Source organism: Pseudorasbora parva, chromosome 21 (genome assembly GCF_024679245.1).
Source record: "Pseudorasbora parva isolate DD20220531a chromosome 21, ASM2467924v1, whole genome shotgun sequence".
Lineage (NCBI taxonomy): Eukaryota > Metazoa > Chordata > Actinopteri > Cypriniformes > Gobionidae > Pseudorasbora > Pseudorasbora parva.
Genome location: NC_090192.1, coordinates 35440083 through 35461174, shown reverse-complemented (window position 1 = coordinate 35461174; position 21092 = coordinate 35440083). Strand labels below are relative to the sequence as shown.

General features: G+C 38.0%; 1 protein-coding gene across 4 annotated transcripts in view; it reads right to left on the bottom strand.

Moving 5' to 3' along the window:
• Positions 1-21092, bottom strand: part of LOC137056245 (cadherin-18) — a 331361-nt gene that overhangs the window by 53823 nt on the left and 256446 nt on the right. For all 4 annotated transcript variants that reach the window (XM_067430266.1, XM_067430265.1, XM_067430267.1 and 1 more), the window contains 2 exons: positions 6149-6316; positions 2128-2315 (listed from right to left, as the gene is read on the bottom strand). In XM_067430266.1, the coding sequence (XP_067286367.1) occupies positions 2128-2315; positions 6149-6316 (356 nt within the window). The remainder of the gene's footprint in view (positions 1-2127; positions 2316-6148; positions 6317-21092) is intronic.

Here is a 21092-nt window from a genome sequence, read left to right as displayed (position 1 = left end):
AAAGAAAAATAATAATTAAATATATAAATAAATATCAGGACAGCACTAAATGAAAAATAATGCATTTTGTATGATCTATCTTTCTTAGTTTAAATTATACACATTTTCACAGATTCTGGAAGAGGTTCAGGCTTTTTCCTGCAACTCCACAGTTATTTTAGCTTCCAGTCAGTCAGTTTTAGCCTCTTTCTTGGAGGATACTAGCATTGTCAAGTACTTCAAAAGTTATGAACTGAGAATATATTGAGGTCATTCTTTTTGCTTCCGGAGCACAGAAGCTAAATCGCTCTCTAGATGGGGTCACGTCTGTAAACGCCATGAAACCTGCCTGACCTTCAGCGCCCGTCTCATCGGACAGATCTGCCCGGCATTTATTTACAAGATTGGCTTCAGGAAAACTCAGTATTCACAGCTTTCCTGGCCCCCAGGACGGAGAGTGGAATTGAAGAAGATCGGAATACAGAAAAAGAGAGCATTAATGAGCATCTGAGCCCCGCGGAGCGCCAGACGTCTGCTTGACCTAGTCTGGCTGGACAGATTATATATATCTATCAGTGTATCCGTGTGATTTAAGTGTCTGCAGCCTCAGATATGGTGCTATTTTGATAACATCTTGACTGGATAATTATGCCATCCTTTTTCGCTCTTTTGTTGAAGGTCTGCAAGAAACACTCAAGGGAAAAGTGTGAAAAATCATATTACAATCCAGAGGTTGAAATTCTGAATTTGTTAACGAGGTTTCACGTACGAGTGCAACTTTTCCCTTAGACTTTAATATTTTGGATCTTTGTTTGTCATGTCTCTGGCTCTACGGTCTAAATAAAGAGTTTACGGGTGTTCTGATAATATAAACTACATTTTCTGCTCTCTAGATATGGCTCATGTCCTTCTTCCAATGCAGGTCTGTGGGATTTTCTTTCATTTTATCTTCCACCACGTAAAAGTTTGATCACTTAGAAAATTAACAGTACACCTGTCCTCAAAAAGCTGCAACATTTGAGACATCATTCATATCTGTAGCACAAATGACAAGTTCAAGTTTATGAGTTGGCTATTTCTACCACAAGCGCTTATTTCCCAGGGGTCATATTTATTAAAACATGTTTTAGATATATTAACGGATAAAACATATTTTTCTTTTTGTCATATGAAGGTCACAGTAAAAAGGTCTCAGAAACTTTTTATCATTGTTATTAATTTTTGATACTTATTCTTTGATTCTTTGAATTTTTGATCAAATGTCTTTACGAACGGATTTAATAGTTGGAAAAAATATTTTGAATTGTATTTTTATATTTGTACTCATTGTACTCATCAAACTCATTTTAGTTTTCTTTTTTCTTTTTTAGTTTTAGTTTAGTTTTTATTTTATTTCCAGTTAATACTTCTTTTTTTTTTTTTGCTTCAACTTAAACATTTCAATTTATTGCAAGGGGAATATTACTCATTTTTGTTAGTTTTTCCACTAGCATTGATATTATGTTTGATTTCAGATTGATTTAAATTAACAGAAATGTTTAATAGTTTTTTTTTTTTTTTTTTACATTAACAAGGAGTGAATAAATACAAATAAGAGTGAAATAACCATAAATCATGTCAATATGTAATTTTTTTTTTTTTTTTAAGTTAGTGTACTTGGTAAGCAATGAGACAATGTTAGTGAAATAAAATGTATTATTATTACTATTATTATTAATTCATGTTTGAGATGAAATACAAGGTATGGGTCATTATTACCAATCAAACTGTTATTTTGTATAATTATAATTATTTGTAAAAGTATGAATATTCAGTTTCACACTGAGTTCTGTTTATTTCTGTGATGCAAATCTGAATTCTCAGCAGCCATATCTTCAGTCTCCAGTGTCACTTGATCCTTTAGTAATTATTCTAAGATTATTTCTTATGATGATTGATGTTTAGATGGTAACAGTTCACTGGTGGGCACTGTTAGTAAAGTATTCTAACAGAGTTTTTATTTCCTAAAAGCCCGCAAGCCCAAAAGTGTCCACGGTTGAAGAAACCGCTGCTTATTAGTGAGGGTTCAGGAAACTCTGTAACCCTAGAATGAGAAATAATAGCAGTGATGCTTGCCTTAGTAAACAGCAATGAAAATGACAGCAATACCTTTCTCAGCGTGATAACACCCTCTCTAGTGTCTTTGTCTGTGGAGATGGAGAACATTCCGGCCCCCTCGGGGTTCAGGATGCTGTATTTGATCTCCGCATTGATTCCGATGTCCTCATCGTTGGCTTTGATCTTCCCCACTGGCTTCCCCACCTGTGCCGACTCTGGGACAAACACCTGGTAATTCTCTGCAGACACACAAAAGCCCGCATGTTGGTTTGTTCGATTGGCTGGATGGTGTTTTTGAAGCATATCTATCATGATGCCGCCGAACGAGCCACATTGAGCTATTCTAGAAGTATTTCAACATCGCTGTCATGCCCAATAAACAACCGCAGGAACATTCCCAAACTGCCTGATTATAAAAGCTGAATGCAACAGAGTGCAACGTCATGGTCCACTTTTCCAACGCTCATGGTTCCAGAAGTATTTGCAGGATTTTTAGAAGCTCTGAGATGAATCACAACATTACAAAACTTTGATCCATGGTAACATTAACTTCTGTGACTGGTGGATGTTATTACAGGATTATGGGTAGTATAGCAATTCACGCAGAATATGGTAAATCAACTTTTTTTGTTGTTTCTTTTTAATGAAGTGGGTTCATTTAAAGAATTGTGGCTTTTACAGAAGCGTATTATACTGTGCGATATGCGTTTTGAATTATTATCCTTAAAAGCTCATGTTTCCAGGGAGGAAATTAATAGTATTTTTACTTCCAGAACCCCGCTGCTGTGCTCTGTTTCTGTGGATAAAAATAAGACAACAAAAGCTCAAGATCCAAGACTCATAATTGGATGCTTACACAATAAAACAGTGTTCCTGTCTCTATTCTCTTCATGCTAATTAATGAGAAAAAATTACACCGCAATGCACAATTTCTGAGTCATCTGATGGTGAGACCGCATCTATAAGGTATATTTCCATATCTTCCTTCTAATTATTTAGTATCCATAAAGAGCCCTTGAGAAACTAACAGTTTTCTTATGCATGTCTGGGAAAAACCTACAGAGAGAGAGAGAGAGAGAGAGAGAGAGAGAGAGAGAGAGAGAGAGGAGAGAGAGAGAGAGAGAGAGAGAGAGAGAGAGAGAGAGGAGAGAGAGAGAGAGAGAGAGAGAGAGAGAGAGAGAGAGAGAGAGAGAGAGAGAGAGAGAGAGAGAGAGAGAGAGAGAGAGAGAAATTTGTATTAGAATAGCATACGGCATGGCTACCTTCAAACAGTAATACGGATATTTCCAGAAGATGAAGAATCGGAGAAAAGCGAGGTCAAGCTATCTTGGTTCTTTTTTTGCCAAGATCTAAAGCATAACAAACAAGAAGTCCTTCATCGTCTCACAAACTCCATACAATTTCTCCATAGGGAATTCGATTTTAATGATAACTTATAAACCATTAAAGACAGTGAGCTACGAGGTTGTTATCAATAGTATTTGCTTCTGTTGAGGTTGTTAGCAATACCCATTGTTTATATGTACTGTATTATACACACACACACACACACGCACACGCACACACACACACACACACACACACACACACACACACACACACACACACACACACACACACACACACACACACACACACACAGTAAACAAGCAAGAAAAGCTGCATTATTGCTTCAGCTGCGAGGCTCCTCTAAGTAAAAATGCAGGTTCACGTTTGTACACCTGGCTAATCAGAGGACTGTAATCTGGGTCTGTTTTAAAAGTGTTTATGGCATTTGAACTTGTTTTGAGGATGGCACACTTGGCATCGCTCGAGGATCTTGCTGCGGGGTGCTCTCAAGCGGAAGCGTGTCTTTAAAGAGCATCATGTTTGCAGAGAAAAGGAAGCCCTTATTTAGACATGGTTTGGGTGTGTTTTATGCAAATTACCTACCTCAGGCACACGTTAGAATGAGTTTAAGAACAAATTTAAATTCATTACTTTAAATTAGTTTAAAATTAATAATGTTTAACAGCACAATTAATGGTGAAAACCTACAATACTCATAATGCTGTACAGAAAATCCCACCAAACAGTGATGAAACACCCACCAAAAGATCTCATTAGCTCCTCCCACTCACATGAAGCATCCCGAATTACATAATCAAGTCACTCTCCCTGCGCTCAAAATCAAAATATTTGCTTGTCACAATGCTTCATGGGATTGTCTTTTATTTTTATCAGATTTTCACTTTTTTGCTTCAAATTAAAGTTTGTAATGTTATGATCCACCTCATATATCTGATTGGCTTGGTTCATGGCTTTAATGTTTTAACAAAGACTTTTTTGAAATCCCTATGAAAATTAATAGAATAATCAAGCTTAGCGTCAGTTCTGTCAGGTCACGTTAGTCGAAGTCCCATCAGCTGGCTGTCAGCTGATATACACTCACCTAAAGGATTATTAGGAACACCTGTTCAATTTCTCATTAATGCAATTATCTAATCAATCACATGACAGTTGATTCAATGCATTAAGGGGTGTGGTCCTGGTCAAGACAATCTCCTGAACTCCAAACTGAATGTCAGAATGGGAAAGAAAGGTGATTTAAGCAATTTTGAGCGTGGCTAAGTATTTCACAATCTGCTCAGTTACTGGGAGTTTCATGCACAACCATGTCTAGGGTTTACAAAGAATGGTGTGAAAAGGAAAAAACATCCAGTATGCATCAGAGGAGAATGGGCTGACTGATTCAAGCTGATAGGAGATAAACTCTGACTGAAATAACACATATTACAACCAATGCAGCAAAGCATTTTTGAAGCCACAACACGCACAACCTTGAGACGGATGGGCTACAACAGCAGAAGACCCCACCGGGTACCACTCATCTCCACTACAAATAAGAAAAAGCGGCTACAATTTGCATGAGCTCACCAAAATTGGACAGTTGAAGACTGGAAAAATGTTGCCTGGTCTGATGAGTCTCGATATCTGTTGAGACATTCAGATGGTAGAGTCAGAATTTGGCATAAACCGAATGAGAACATGGATCCATCAGGCATTGTTACCACTGTGCAGGCTGGTGGTGGTGGTGTAGTGGTGTGGGGGATGTTTTCTTGGCACACTTTAGGCCCATTAGTGCCAATTGGGCATCGTTTAAATGCCACGGCCTACCTGAGCATTGTTTCTGACCATGTTCATTCCTTTATGTCCACCATGTATCCATCCTCTGATGACTACTTCCAGCAGGATAATGCACCATGTCACAAAGTTTGAATCATTTCAAATTGGTTTCTTGAACATGACAATGTGTTCACTGTACTAAAATGGCTCCCACAGTCACCAGATCTCAAGCAAATAGAGCATCTTTGCCATGTGGAGGAACGAGAGCTTCGTGCTTCGTCCATCCCACAAATCTCCATCAACTGCAAGATGATATCCTATCAATATGAGCCAACATTTCTAAAGAATGCTTTCAGCATCTTGTTGTATCAATGCCATGTAGAATTAAGGCGAAAGGGGTCAAACACAGTATCAGTATGGTGTTCCTAATAATCCTTTAGGTGAGTGTACATCTACCTATAGCAATATGATGTCTATCATGCCATAAATATATAAGCTCCTTCAGTATTATCAGCAGCTATTGTGTTTCTCTGAAGCTAAATACCCCCCCTCCATCCCCAGCTCCTCCTCTCGTCGGTCAGGATTTGGCATTCTGATTCTCATTGAAACTAAATTCCTGAATTATGTTGTACATCTGCGATACATTATGTTGGTTTTGTTCTGTTCACCCTAAGGAACAGTTTATTGCTGCTCTCCCTGCTCTTATCCATGCTAGGCTCCCAGAACAGAACCATACCGCCAATCCAAACTATATGGTAATTGTCAATCATCTTTGATGATACTGGTCCTGATAGAAAAATTGGAACCAACACAACTGAAAAAGTGTTAAGCTGTACACAGAAAGCAATGCAGTGCATTATATGACCAGCACTCTGTGAAGAGCCTTATGGTGGTCTTTACTGCCTCACTAGGTGTTTGAACCACATCTGCTGATGTCCTTCTATTATTGGATGATAATCCTACTCACTCTGAGGGAACTTTGGTGGGTTGTCGTTGATGTCAGTTAGCGTGATGTTGACCGTGGTGGAGCCCGACAGCCCCCCCACCTGCCCTGCCATGTCTTTGGCTTGAATCACCACTGAGTAATATTCTCTCGCCTCTCGATCCATGTCTGCCAGGGCTGTTCTGATGATACCTGCAAAATACACACACACAAAAGCTTATGGTGGTTTACGCACATAATTTGTATAAATTATAAAGGTTAATAAAGTGGTAAGCATCAATAAACTACGTGTTTCAGTCCTTTACCAATATGATGTAAGAAATGTAATGATAATAATATTTAAATTAAAAGTGACTTCACAAAATTATTTTCCCTTAAATGTCTGTATAACTTCAAAACTTTATCGCATCCTCACTTACACAGGTGATCATCTCACACAACGTTTAATGTCTTGTCATTTTGGTAAAAACAATGCAGAGGTGACGGAGCGCGACTTCGTATGATTTGATCAAATAAAACAGGTAAGCGCTCTTGTGTCTGAAGGTCTTTCCCTGGCAAGGTCAGTTTCTGTATGCTGTTCACTATCATTCAAATGACAACAAAACCTTGAAATCCTGGTGAACTGAACCATAGTCTTCAATCATGCACAACCCAATTCATACACAGAGCCAAATGGACAATTCTGTTGATTCTATATGCTCTCAGAAAACACTTCTGTCACTGGGGCGGTACCCTTTCAAAAGGTTCTTATATGTACCATTTAGGTACTAATATGCACTCCTGTAGGGTATCGCTGTATGGTGACATTTATTTATTTTAACTGCTGTGTGTTTTAGATTGTTAAGTGATTGCTGACAAGCCCAAGCACAGTAAATCAGATCCATATCTGAGGCCAAACTAACAATCTACTTGTTAAAATATAAAATGCAATTTTGGTCCCACTTTATAGTAGGTGTCTTTAACCACTATGGACTCTTCTCTTACACCTCTACCGACACTTAAATGTGCTCATATCACCAAACCTGTCCCAAACCATACCTGTATCCCACCTCAACGGTAGCAAAAAAGTTTCGCAATATGAACACAATAAGTGCAGTGCTTATTTTTTGATAGTAAAGTGTGACCAAAATTTCAAAACAGTTGAGATTTCAGTTCAGTTTTAAACTATTGAACAATGTTACCTCAGGATAACAAAACATTTGTTTCACTTTGTACATATGCATGTGCAATGGCAAAAATGGTTAATAATAAAAAGGAATGACTTCAAATAAACCAATAAAAAGCCTTTTTTTTTTAAAAAAGCAACACTGCTTGCTGGCAAACATTTTTAAATGTTTTCTTGGCATTTTGGTGTAGAATGTGGAGGCCACGCATATTGCTCTAGAGAACTGAGCTCAGGAAAAATATATATATTTATATAGATTTTCCACCCATCAAAAAATGTGATTCACATTTGTTTTTGCATTTAGAGTCGCATCAATTATTTGTATGTTATGAGGAATTGCTTAAATGTGTTTGCTGCCCAGAAGCAACATTACTCCACAGTGGAATTGATACGATGCTCCCACTTACAATTTCACTAACCATTTTCATGAACAAATCATGATACATCAATAACTTTCTTTCTAATATTTATTCTAAATGTAAAATAATAATCATAATAAAAAAAAACTGTTGAATAAAAATGCAGATTCACGTTTGTACACCTGGCTAATCAGAGGACTGTAATCTGGGTCTGTTTTAAAAGTGTTTATTGCATTTGAACTTGTTTTGAGGATGGCACACTTGGCATCGCTCGAGGATCTTGCTGCGGGTGCTCTCAAGCGGAAGCGTGTCTTTAAAGAGCATCATGTTTGAAGAAAAAAAGGAAGCCCTATTATAGATATGGTTTGGGATGCAAATGACCTACCTTGGACAGACAGGCACCTAACGTTTGAATGAGTTTATGAACAAATTCATGTGCGTACATGCGTGTTCTAATGTGTGTAAAGATACGAATAATCTGTTCAATTATTAGTGAATGAATCCAATCTTATTCTCCATTGTCTATTATTTAAGTACATACTTTTAAAAATGTTTTCATAACATTTAGTTGAATATTAAGTCAAAAGAAATTCCAGGAACCAGTTTCAATCCATCGACTCACCCTGAGAGACCCTTCCAAACATGTCTCTGAATCACTACTGCTTCACACAATGTCTGTCAGTTCCTTTTTTCTCTAACTCTTTGTGTCTTACAATGCCTTTCTTACTCAAATCTCCCTCCCTCTCCTTTTCACCTTTGTACTGTGTAACAGACTTAAAGTCCTCACCGATGATCAAACCCGCAGTCAGATAGGAATCAAAAAATCACAGTTCCCGGAAAATCCAAAACTATATATTAGTAGGTAGGCGTGAGAGGTATTTTTTGGTAAAAGGTAAATGGACTGCATTTATATAGCGCTTTTATCCAAAGCGCTTTACATTTTTGCCTCACATTCACCCATTCATACACCGACGGCGATGTCTGCCATGTAAGGCGCCATCCAGCTCGTCGGGAGCAGCTGGGGTTAGGTGTCTTGCTCATGGACACTTCGACACTTGGTCAGGTGGAACCGGGGATTGAACCACCAACCTTCTGGTTTGTAGACAACCTACATGAACCACTGAGCCACTGCCGCCCCATTTTATTCATATTTTTTGGAATCATTTCATAGTTTTTGTCATCACATTCAGTTTTCCGTTATTATGTCTTTAGTAAAAGTCGCTTTAGCTGACTAAAGCCAGGAATAGTCCAGTTAGATGAAGATCTAACTGGTTATGTCCAATTAGAACTGGACATAATCTTACAGGAAATAACATCATTTTGGAGGGAAAACAACAGCACCAGAATCAATGAATTTGATGGATTACTGATCTTTTTACAGATAGTCTACCTGAAAATGAATCAAACAGATCTGGGGGCTCGTTCGGGATATTCCCAATTCTGTGATGTTTTGTGGTCTTCAATCTAAAACACACCATGTTTTAGAATGTAATTAAAATGTTATTATCAAACAAATAAATAAAGCTATTGCTGAGTGAGAGAATGATATTCAGCTTATATAGTATATATATACACTACTGTTCATTAAAGTTTGAGGTTGGTAAGATTCAACGTTTTTGAAAAAAATCTCTTATGCTCCTCACCAAGGTTACATTTACCTTTAATCAATAAAAAATACAGTTAAAACTGTTATATTGTGAAATATTATTACAATTTAATATAAACGTTTTCTACTTCAACTCATTCCCCGCCAGCGTACTTGAAAAAAGTTGCCAGTCACCGGCATCCAAACGAATAAAAAACATTATTTTAAAAAATCAATTTTACAAGTGGGCCCAAGAATATGTTGTAGTATGAGGGGATGGAGGAGGGTAAATGAGCTCTGGAGAAACGCAATAGCTGCTGTAGGAGCTTATATACGTATGCTGTAATAGAAATCATATTGCTATAGGTAGACATGATCAGCTGAGAGTCATTTGACTAACGTGCCCTAACAGAACTAATGCTATGCGCTTGATTTGTCAAAGACAATGTCTAGATTAGATTTAGAATGATGATCAAAACACAGATGGAGTAGATTGAGTCCATCAACACAAGCTTCACAGTCCTAGAGCTCGTCCTGGGTCGACTTTTCATTCAGTAACATTAGGCAGTTTTGATTTATATGCTGATTAATGTTGATGATCACGTAATTTTACATTTGCATCTGCTATCGCATGTTTCTGCTTCTTCTTCACCTGTGTTTTAATCAGGATATCCAGTACTCTTTCTGAAGATGTGTCATAGCACCCCTACCATAAAACAGTGAAAACATGGAAAGCCAGAAATTTCCGTCAATGGCGGGAAAGCGTTGACTCTCAAATTCTGGAAATTTCTGTCAATGATGAGAATAAAGTTTAAATATAATCCTAAAATGTAGTTTATTCCTGTGGTGGCAAAGCTCAGTGTCACATGAAACTTCAGAAATCATTATAATATGCTGAATTGTTGCTTGATTCTTATTATTATTAATGTTGGAATTTTTTTCCCCCTGTGATTATATTCCGACAACCACAGAAAATTATTTAGACGGGCAAAATATGTTCAGAATGTTAGATTTTATTTGTGTCAGATTTGAGGAATGTTCAATCAAGGAGGAAAGACAGGAACAATCGCTCTTTACAAAATGAAAGTGTTATCAGACAATCCGATCCTGCTTTATATTTGCTTGAAAACAATAGTGCTGGTAGCCTGAGGCTTCCTCTGATAGAGGGGTTCGACTGTGACAAAGTCAATACACACAAGCCATTAAAGAACAGATTACAGACTCATGAATAAACAGGCTGGGTGTTTGAGTAAGTCTCCAAACCAACTCCAAACAGGAATTCAGCACGCCGTTTGCATCCCCATAATTGACTGATTCATTTTTCACTTTAATTTATGAAGTGCAAACAGAGAGAAAATATTGATTTGTCATTATTACACTGAAAAGTGGTTTTGCGTAGACCATAAATAACCGTCGGTTTTCTCCGTTATTGACTAAAACCATCCCAAATGTTTTTTAAATACTTGTTTTGTTTCATTTCTCTCATGATAATAAAAAACTAGAATAAACAGGAAATGATGATGATGCCAGCATTCTGTGCTCATACCCTGATGGCCTGTTCTCCTCGTGTGAAGAGTGTCGGGTTGACAGGCTCAGGATTAGCTGTCCGTGGGCAGGTTACAACATTAGATGCGGGTCAAGGCACGAATGACTGGAGGCAACAATATTAACATGCAGGGCAAGTGAGGTGGACCACTGTCACCTGTCATAGCAAGAGCAGGGCAAAGGCCTGCAGAATGCACTAGGGACGGACCAGGATATCTTGTACTGTTCCAAAAATACCCAAGAGAACAGCCATACAATTGAACTTTCTTATTGGGTTTTTACAGACAGAACAAAACTGACCACCGCTATGCAAGGGTATTTTGAGTGGTTACAAGTGCATTGCTATAGCCTGACAAGCCAGACCCACATCAAGATGTTTGGTCTGGAAACTCACCATTGACAGGGCTCAATCCGAGGGGCAGGATAAACGGTTGTCTTTCAAACTCCCTCTGCACGTGATAGGATAGAGCTACACCAACCAGAGCAACGAAGGTGAAGCAGAGCTTGTTGACAGATAAAACTTTCAAAACTCCGAACACATCTTCGCTTCTTAAGAATGACTTTAGTGCCGTTCTTTGTTATTTTCTCAGAGAAAAGCTTAACTCCAAGTCTTCCAGTCATGGTCAAAGCTGATTCGAAAGACCGCCGTTTGACAGTTTCTGTGTTTACTAGAAGCATGCGCAACTCGGCCGTCATTACATTAAGCCCCGCCCACCGACTCTATACACAATGTGATTGGCCCAAACAGAGTTGAGCGTTTACAATTCAGTGAATTGAGAGTTGCTAGACAACACTCACGGCAAATTAGATTTGCTGCCGCTTGGGTGTGTCTAGATTTCTAGGCTAGCATTGCTGTGTATTGTAGAAAAGAAGAAGAAAAAAAGAGAAATTCATAATTAAAGGAATTGTATGTAAGAAATATATTTCAATGAATCATAAAATGGCCCTAATATGTCACTAGACATTAAGAAATCATGTTAATGTCAAATATTTCACTGACAACAGTAGTCCGGCCAGGATATTCTCATTTAAAAGTTGTTGTTGTAGCCCTCAACTGATGTTGACGATGACATGTTGTGTTTTGGCCTGAAGCTCCACCCTCCACCTATTGACCGACCAAGTCAGTAGTGTTTCGGCATCCGGGTTGCCAGATCTGCTCTAGTTACCACAGCTGCAGATCTACAAACGACAAACTCGAGGGTGATATATATATATATATATATATATATATATATATATATATATATATATATATCCTTGCAGTGTAGTGCACTAGCATTTTAGCTGTATTGCCAGTGTTGAATGCACTCTACCGTTTATGTTTCATCATTCATCTCCCACATCCCAATCCAAGGAGTCCCGTCCCAGTTCCACCCCCTCAAACCTGTTGGATCTGTCACCAGTCCTTGTTCTGGGACCTCATCATTTACAAATGAGAAGAGGCATTAAAAAACAATGTCATAAACACAACCAAAACATCTCCTAATGCGTACCGCAAGCGTACTGTAGGTTGGAAGATTTCCCAGAATGCATCTCAGCAAACAAAAGCCCAGCACAATGGTACAAAAGGAGGTTTGTAAACTTTCCGAAATGAATCTTCCATCCATTTCTCCTGCTTTAATGCATAACTCCATTTCTAGCCTGCCAAGATTCGAGCCCCAGCGGCGTAGCAGAGATATTACCCGAGCTGCAGCATTACTTAACCTAGGCTCCTAAGGCAACACAAGTCTCTGGCACACAGCCATTCACTCCATTAAAACAACACAAAGACTAATGTTGTGACCTTTTCTTCATTCGTCAGGGGTGAGGGAGTGTCTCTCTGCAGCTATCACTCAAGTTTATTGTGTGGGATTGGTAAGTGCTCTTGAGGAAATATGAAACAGGCTTGCTGTAAATGAAGGAGAATATAGTATTTGTTATTATGATGTACAAGAAGGCTTTCAGGAAGCCCCCCAAAATGAAAACCCTAACGAAAGCCCATACATCCTTCCATGAAAGCCCACTTTAGACCTGCGGCGTTAAGAACCCCTCAGCATTCTTCCTTTGCTCAGAAGAACCAGCCTGAAGTCTCTGTGGAAACCAGATAAGCCAATTCCCCACAGCCGTCGAGGAACAAGTGGCATTTCTGACCCAGGCTTAGCTGAGGGAGCAAAACAGTTTTAAGCCTTTTACTGGTCTCTCCCGCAACCCTTCTGTCTGTAATCTCCTATCGCTTCGTCTTATTCCCTCTCGCTCTTAGGTTTTCACAGGCTTATAGTGAAGGTCAATCTAGGAGAGTAAAGGGGATCATGTGAAATTACCTTTAACCTGGTTGATCGCTAAGGGCCGATCACACGGGACGTTGTGCAGTTTACTTCTATATATACATTGTGAAGAGTGGGTGATACGTACCCAAAATAGAGAAATAGAGGCAGTGGGACAAGCAAGCAAACTATTTTCATTTGAGAAAAAAAAACAAAAAACTACTGAATAACACACAATGGCAAAAGATTTCATGTTGGCTTCAAAAACAGCCCCGTGTGACGACACCTTAGTCGGCAACACTTGGTAATCTTGCAATCTAGATTCAAAAAGAAAAGGCTGCACTCAATTCAAAGCGATACTACATTATTATGTTGTGATAAATTTACCTGTGATAAATATGTGCTCTTTTTTTCCCTCTGGAGGTAAAAATAGCAAAGGGGAGGTGGGTAAGATGTTGGAAAGCATTAGCGGCTGGGGAAAGCCTTGACAAACTGGCATGCTTTTCTAATTTGATCAGAACAGGAAGTTGCACTAATCCTTCCTTTTAGAGTCTCCCTGATCTGTGTCAGAGAAGCTCTAAACTCACACGCTAAAGCCCTCCAGACTCCCTGATCAGCAGAGAAATTAGCCTACTTATGAGTATGTGTGTGCGTATGGGGGGGGGGGGGGGGTATGGGGGTTCTATGCTTTGCCCATCATCGAGGCCTCTGAATGTGGGAATTCTGATTACTCCCTGGAACCTCTTACAAGAAAAGGGGAAGACGAGATCCGACCTCACTTATTAACAAGCTTAGCGTCTTTCTTTGCGCGTGCCAGCGAGTGGGACATGTTTGGTCTCTGCTCTGCCACCAGCTGATAATGAGGTGTCTTCACAGAACAACGCTTTCTTCATTTCTAAAGAATATGTACAGTTTCAAATCATAAATCAACAGGGATAATGCAAACTTTCCACGTTTGTGACTATTATTAGCATTTCTTGCCAAGGAAAACATCACTATTGTTCGGGTAGGGTTAGTGATTCAAACAAATCTTGCTTGTAGACATTAATGATGGGACAAATTTAGTCTCTAACGCTCACCAGGGCTGCATCTAATTCTTCAAAAATACAGTAAAAACAGTAATGCCTCTTGTGAAATATTACAATTGAACATTTATTTTCTATTTGAATATATTTTAAAGGGATAGTTCACTTTAAAATATAAATTCTGTCATCCTTTACTCACCCTCAAGTTTTTTCTAACCTGTATGAATTTCTTTCTTCAGCTGAACACAAAGGAAGATATTTCGAAGAATGTCAGTAATCAAACAGTTAACTGGAGCTATTGACTTCCATAGTAGAAAAAAAAAATACTATAGAAGTCAATGTTCCAGTTAACTGTTTGGTTACTGACATTCTTCGAAATATCTTCCTTTGTGTTCAGCTGAAGAAAGAAATTCATACAGGTTTGAAACAACTTGAGGGTGAGTAAAGGATGTCAGAATTTTAATTTAAAAGTGACCTATCCCTTTAAATATAATTTAAAAATCTGAATTTTCATCAGCCATTACTCCAGTCTTCAGTGTGACATGATTCTTTGATGCTTGAGAAACATTTCTTATTTTTATCAATGTTGAAAACATTGTGCTGCTTAAAAAAAAGCTTCCTCAAGAACCAATGAGGTTCATTCTCGTGTTATGTAGTAGTGTATGTTGTTGCTTTCTTAGCATACATACTTATAAAAATAGACAAATAAAAAGTAATAATAAAGGCGGGGAGAAAAACCCACAAACCTGAAGAAGGAACTGAACCCTCGAGAGATCTTCTACCTCGGCCAATAACCAACCAACAGGAACATCTAGAACATCTTGGCAACCACATTACAATAAAGACAACACCCTAGCCTCATGATCCTCATCAAACAGCACTACTTTCATCTAGTTAATTATTAAAGGAAGAATCACTATGCTTGTTAACTGCTAGTTTATATGAGCAGAATAAATCCCAACACCTGACATTAATATCCCCTCTGTTTCAAATGGAAATTAACCAAATAAATAAATAAAGCCATTGCCTTTAGTTAACAACTATTTATCGTAACGGCGAAAGGTTGAGCACAAATCCATAACCATAGCATTAATCTTCTGTTTATGGTGCCTTTGTAACTGCCACCAGATACAAATTCAACTGTATATTACTACTATAGCATTCTTCTCCTAAATGACATGTCCTTCTCTGGCCCTGCCGTCGTTATTCTTTCTGGGAGCATCTGCTGACCTAATGACCACAATCATCTCATCCAGCTCAAAACAATACGGCTGCGCTTACCATATAATCAAAGCAAGATTGACTATTGACCAGTGCTCTCTCAGTTGAATTGATTCATGCAGGCTTCTCCTCGGTCTCCTAGGGTGCTTTATCTAAAGTTTTTAATTCCACTTGTCGTTTATATTTGTGTTCTGTGACATCCTGAGAGAAAGAATTTAACCGCCAATTACCAGTGAAGCTATTCAATAGCACATTAAAGGGCGGAAGGTGATAGCATCTCATTTCCAAGTGATGATTTGAGCTTGCCTGCAGCTTTGAGTGCACATTTGGTGGACAGGAGCAGTGTTTGACTTTCTAATTGTGGGTTTTCTAATTGGATGTCAAAAGTTTTGTACACAGAAAACAATGATCAGCTCTCTTAACCTGTGAACCATTCGCACATTTGGGCTAAAACGTTCATGCAACCATAAAATATGCTTTCATAATTTGGATAAAACTGTGCAAACTTATAAAACTCGCAAAGCTCTTAGAGAAATAACACCTGATACAGCTGTTGACAGCAGCAAACATCAAGGAAGAATCTATATTAAACACAATCCTCCTCCACTCTCAGTCAGAGTATATTAACAGATGTAGATTATGGGCTGAGATATGAAAGAATAAAAAGGTCTTGCTAACATGACCTGGAGTCTCTTGCATAAAATGTTCCATTATCTTTAAATACAAGGCAGAATCTGCACATACACCTACAGCACTGGCTTATGGCTTCAGCTTCAGTACAGCTTCTTCATAAACACATCAGAATACTACCTCAATCTACTTCATATATATATATATATATATATATATATATATATATATATATATATATATACATACACATGGGCGTCGGAACCATTGTGTGTGGATGGGACAAGACCCACCCACTTTTTAAGACCAATGATATTGGACCCACTCACTTTTATCGTCTCTAATTCAGCACATCTGTTTACCTTGGTTACCTCTTAACCGAGAAACTTATTGAGAAACGTATTATTTAACACATGTTAAACGTTTTATTTCCCCTTTTCTAATATTTTCTCTTTTTTTATTGAAAATAAATACCTTTCCGATCTTATATGTGATGGGGAAAGGGAGTAGAGCGAGTGTGGCAAAAGGCAGATTCGAACCTCTGATCGATTTGCGTAAAAATTTGATGCCATGCGTCTCTTACCCCAAAACTATAGACGCGGTAAGTGATTCAGTGATTTCTGTCATTTTGTCTGGCCCAATCAATCGTTTAGTAAACGACACTTTTTCTATCTGGGCACGGAGCATAATAAACATGCAACTTGTTCATTATCATTATCTGTGAAACTGTTGATTTAAAGGCTATGGGAGTTAAATGAATATAGCCTTTTTATTAGACTATTGGTATTGACTGGTTTGAGGTCTTTTTTTGGTATTGGCAAGGGATATGGCCTCAAACGCACCATAATGCAGGAAATCACATCTATGAAATATTTTTTTTTTCCCTGAACCCCCAGACCCCCCGCAAAACAATTGCCCCACCTATAATATTTTTCACCAGCCGCTACTGACCCACCCACTTTTTATTTGCTTCCGAGTTCCGACGCCCATGTATATATATATATATATATATATATATATATATATATATATATATAAAATAAAATAAAATAAAATAAAATGTAAAAGTGGTTTTTAGAGGCTTTTGCATCAGAACTCTTCACATATACATTTAGGGCTGGGCAAATAAAACGATAACGATAATTATCACGATATAATTTTCCCTGATTACGATAACAACAGTTCGATAAATTCTCGATATAATGCTTACGCGCTATGCGTAATGCTGCGCATGCCTTTTGCAGACCAGGCTTCTGAGTGCTGCGCTGTTGTTTACAGTCAGTGACTGACAGACAGGCTTGGAGGATCGGACTGAAGTGGAGCAAGAAAAATGAGCGATAGTGAAGAAAACTCAGAGCCCACGACCAGCTCGGAGGACAAAGATATTGTTGACAAGTTAGTTTGCTCAACTTCAGTGGTTTGGAGATATTTTGGCGACCCCATCCGACATAAAACAGAGCGACGTGTGTGGGCTGCTTATAGGTTCACCACACGGAATTTATTTATTAAATGATCGTGCTTCTTCGAAGTTCTTCCATATAACATTGAGCCCAACACAGCGGTAAATCTACATTAACTACATTCACACACCCACTAACAAGGCATCATCTTGTTAGTGGGTGACTTGCAAGCTAACGTTAAACTATAATAACTAAAACATTAGACTTGTACCTGGTTATCATAATTGTTTGTCTTTGGTGATGTATTAATGACTCAGCATCAACTTCATCAAAAGAGAAATAGTTTCATACGATGTTTAAAATGAATAAAATAGACTAGACAGCCCTTAATTATGATAATTACTGGACATCCAGAAATACTGAACTTTGCTCTCTCCCTCCTCTCGCGACCAGCCCACTGTCGGTGAGGTGTGTGTGTCGGTGAGATGTGTGTGTGTGTGTGACAAAGAGCAATGCTCGGTGGACCAATCCACTGTGAGGCAAGAGAGGGGGGACTCAAAATGTTTCTTAACTTAAAACACATTTTTTTGCTCGTTTGCATTTTTAGTGTTTTACTACTTACACAATTAAGTAATGATATTATTGATATACAGTGTAGAGTAAAAAAATGCTGACCACAATTAATATTTTAATAAATAAATCTACCTCAGTTTTAATAAATTGTTCACCTGTTTGGGAAATGTTTGCCATGTTTTGACAATAAAGGATAGTTTAAAACCACAGTTAGCTGTCTGTTTTCTAGATCTTTCACTCAGGAGCAAAAATATGCCTTTAAACTTTAAAGAAATAAAGATTTTACATTTATCGTGATATTTATCGATTTCGACTGATATGGAAAATTATATCGTGATAATTTTTTGTATATATATATATATATATATATATATATATATATATATATATATATATATATATATATATATATATATATATGAAGAGTTCTGATGCAAAAGCCTCTATAAGCCACTTTGATCAAAAATGAGAATGATACCAAGTGAATGCTCTCCGTATATATATATATACAGAAAAATGTCAGACAGATTTAGAGGCTTTTGCATCTGAACTCATATATATATATAATTAAATGTAATTTATACAAATAAAACATAATACACATCAAGCATGCATTTTTAAATGTATTAGTTATTTATATTTCACTTGAATAAAAATAGACATTTCCTTTAAATACCTTGCACTGATGAATCATGAACAAAATACAAATGATGTATTCTGAAACTTGTCGACTTTGAAGTACGCACAATATGTGCTGACATCTCTCAGTATATCTCCAAATGGGATATTTGTGTCTTCAGTATTAAATGTACCGAAAGGTAGTTTGTGAGAGATTGAAAGTAAAGTATCAATAACAGACAATGCAGTAAAGCAAGACTAAGTCAATCTTTGTTATCTTTTTTCTTTCTCACACAATCCCCTTGAATCGGTTTTCATGTCTCCTGTCTCAATGCATTAAGTCCTTGAACACCATCTGAAATGAACTCAGTCTGGCAACACTGATACTGTCTCTCACCACAATTCCATTAAGCATTTCATCTCTAAAAACGCTCACCAAAGTCATTGCTATGCCTGCATGCTCTTGACCACTATGCGAAACAAAACTCTTAAAGGTACCCAGACAAACTGCTGCATTCGTCTTTACTTAAGGCCAAATGTTCACAAATCTGGATGGATTGTATTATCAGAGCACTAGTTCGTCAGCGCTGATGGATGGGATTTGCGAGAGCATGTTTGGTTGAAGGTTGTGAGGTGTCTAGAGATTTTCATCAAAAACTTTGAGGCATTCTGGCAACATTTTTCAAAATAAGCAGTGTACTGTGACCATGAATATGTTGGTTGAGTGAAGTGTGGGGTGCATCAGCACCAGAAAATATGATAACGGTGCACGGTTTGTGTAGCATTTCAGCACCGTGGACAGCAATACCACTTTTTCTGCTGGGGCTTTCTTTTGTACAGATAATTTTTTTATCGTATTCATATTTTAAGATATGCCAGTGTTAGTTGACTTTAGTTAAAACAGCTCAAAGCTCAAAGAGTCGAAGCTTATGCTCACCAAGGCTGCGTTTATTTATTAAGAATGCAGTAAATAGGAACCAAAAACACAAAAATATTGTGAAATATTTCACAACTTTTGTCTACTTGATTTTTTTATAAGGAATAATGAATGTGATGGCAAAGCTGAATTTTCACATTCTTCAGTGTCAAATGATCCTTCAGAAATCATAAGCTGATTTGCTGCTCAATAAACATTTCTGAATATTATTAAAAACAGTTGCGCTGCTTAATATTTGAGGAAACAACACACACATATATACATGCACCCAAAAGACACTCTTAGACATTACACCGACTGCAAAAAAATAAATAGGGTATCATTTGAAATATTGTGATATTTACCTTAATTCCTCAAATAAAGACCGGGACCTTTATTTACCTGAACTGCTGATGGGAACCGGCTTTTATTTGAAGCAGGCTTTTATTCTATCTGTTTGAAATATAATTGCTTTATGTAAACCGTTTTCAATTTAAAGTGATCGTTCTAGTGGACAAATATCATTGATTTTTTAAAGAAACATTTGCAAAAATATCACCATACAACAAAATACGCATTTTTTGTAATTCCGCGCGCAGCTGCGCATCCGAAGATGAACGAGTTCTCAGCGAATCTAGCCGAGCATGACGTCTCATCACACCGGCCCCCAGTTTGCACATACAAATGAGGAGCTTATATTTACTGAATGAGCCTACACAAGCAGAAATAAGCCGTTTTAAATAAAGATCCAGGTTTAAGCAAATGAATAAATAAATCACGACATTAAAGTTTAGTGAAATTAGGAAATATTTAAAAGATTGTTAATTTTGTGCATATTTTGTTCTCATGTCAAGTAATAATATCAACCCAAGGTTTACTGAGCTTTACACGATTCTTTTGTGGTGTGGTTTTTGGTGAAATGTACTAAAATAAATATCATCACCTGTGCACGTTAGCCCACTTCTTCTCGACGCGTTGGTTTAAAGAACAATTACTCCAAATCGCCCTCTGTCGTTTCAAAGAATAGCACAACGGCGAGCGCGTCGTTTGGGGAAGAGCGCGCGCAGTCAGCGGAGGCTCACGCAGCGGAGACAGGCGAAAGTATAAATAAGGCTTGAGACGCGGTGCTGCGCGGAGCTGAGCTTCGAGGCTTGGGTGCGACACCCTTAAGACATAAAAGAGACGAGAGGCTAATATTAGGTGCGTCTTAATCAGCTCCCTAGTTCAGTAGTCAGGACACTGATCAGAGGACATACCGGTAAGTCAATGGGCTGACTCCCTGATCAGTGCCCTGACTACAGACGGAGCAGATTGAGACGCACGCATTGTGAAGATCGATATTTGTAGCCTGCCTGAAACGGCATTTTCACAGACGTCACATCTCTCATAGACTACAGTAGTCTATTTAAAATGGCACATGCATCCGTTATATTCTCAATTTAATTTACAAAGCAATCCCTGTAAAGTTTTAGGTTAACTATAGAAGAGACCAGGAGTGTGTGTGGCTTTGGCATGACTCGCATCGGGGCGCGTGGCATCAGGATGGTTTCGCATGAAATTAACGGCATTTAGAAGATTATTCACTCATTTTCCCCCGGCCTTTATTTGTTCGTGCTGACCACGCCCCCGGCCACTATCAGAGGCCCGGCGTTTATTTGACTACAGGCTTTTATTTGAGGAAATACGGT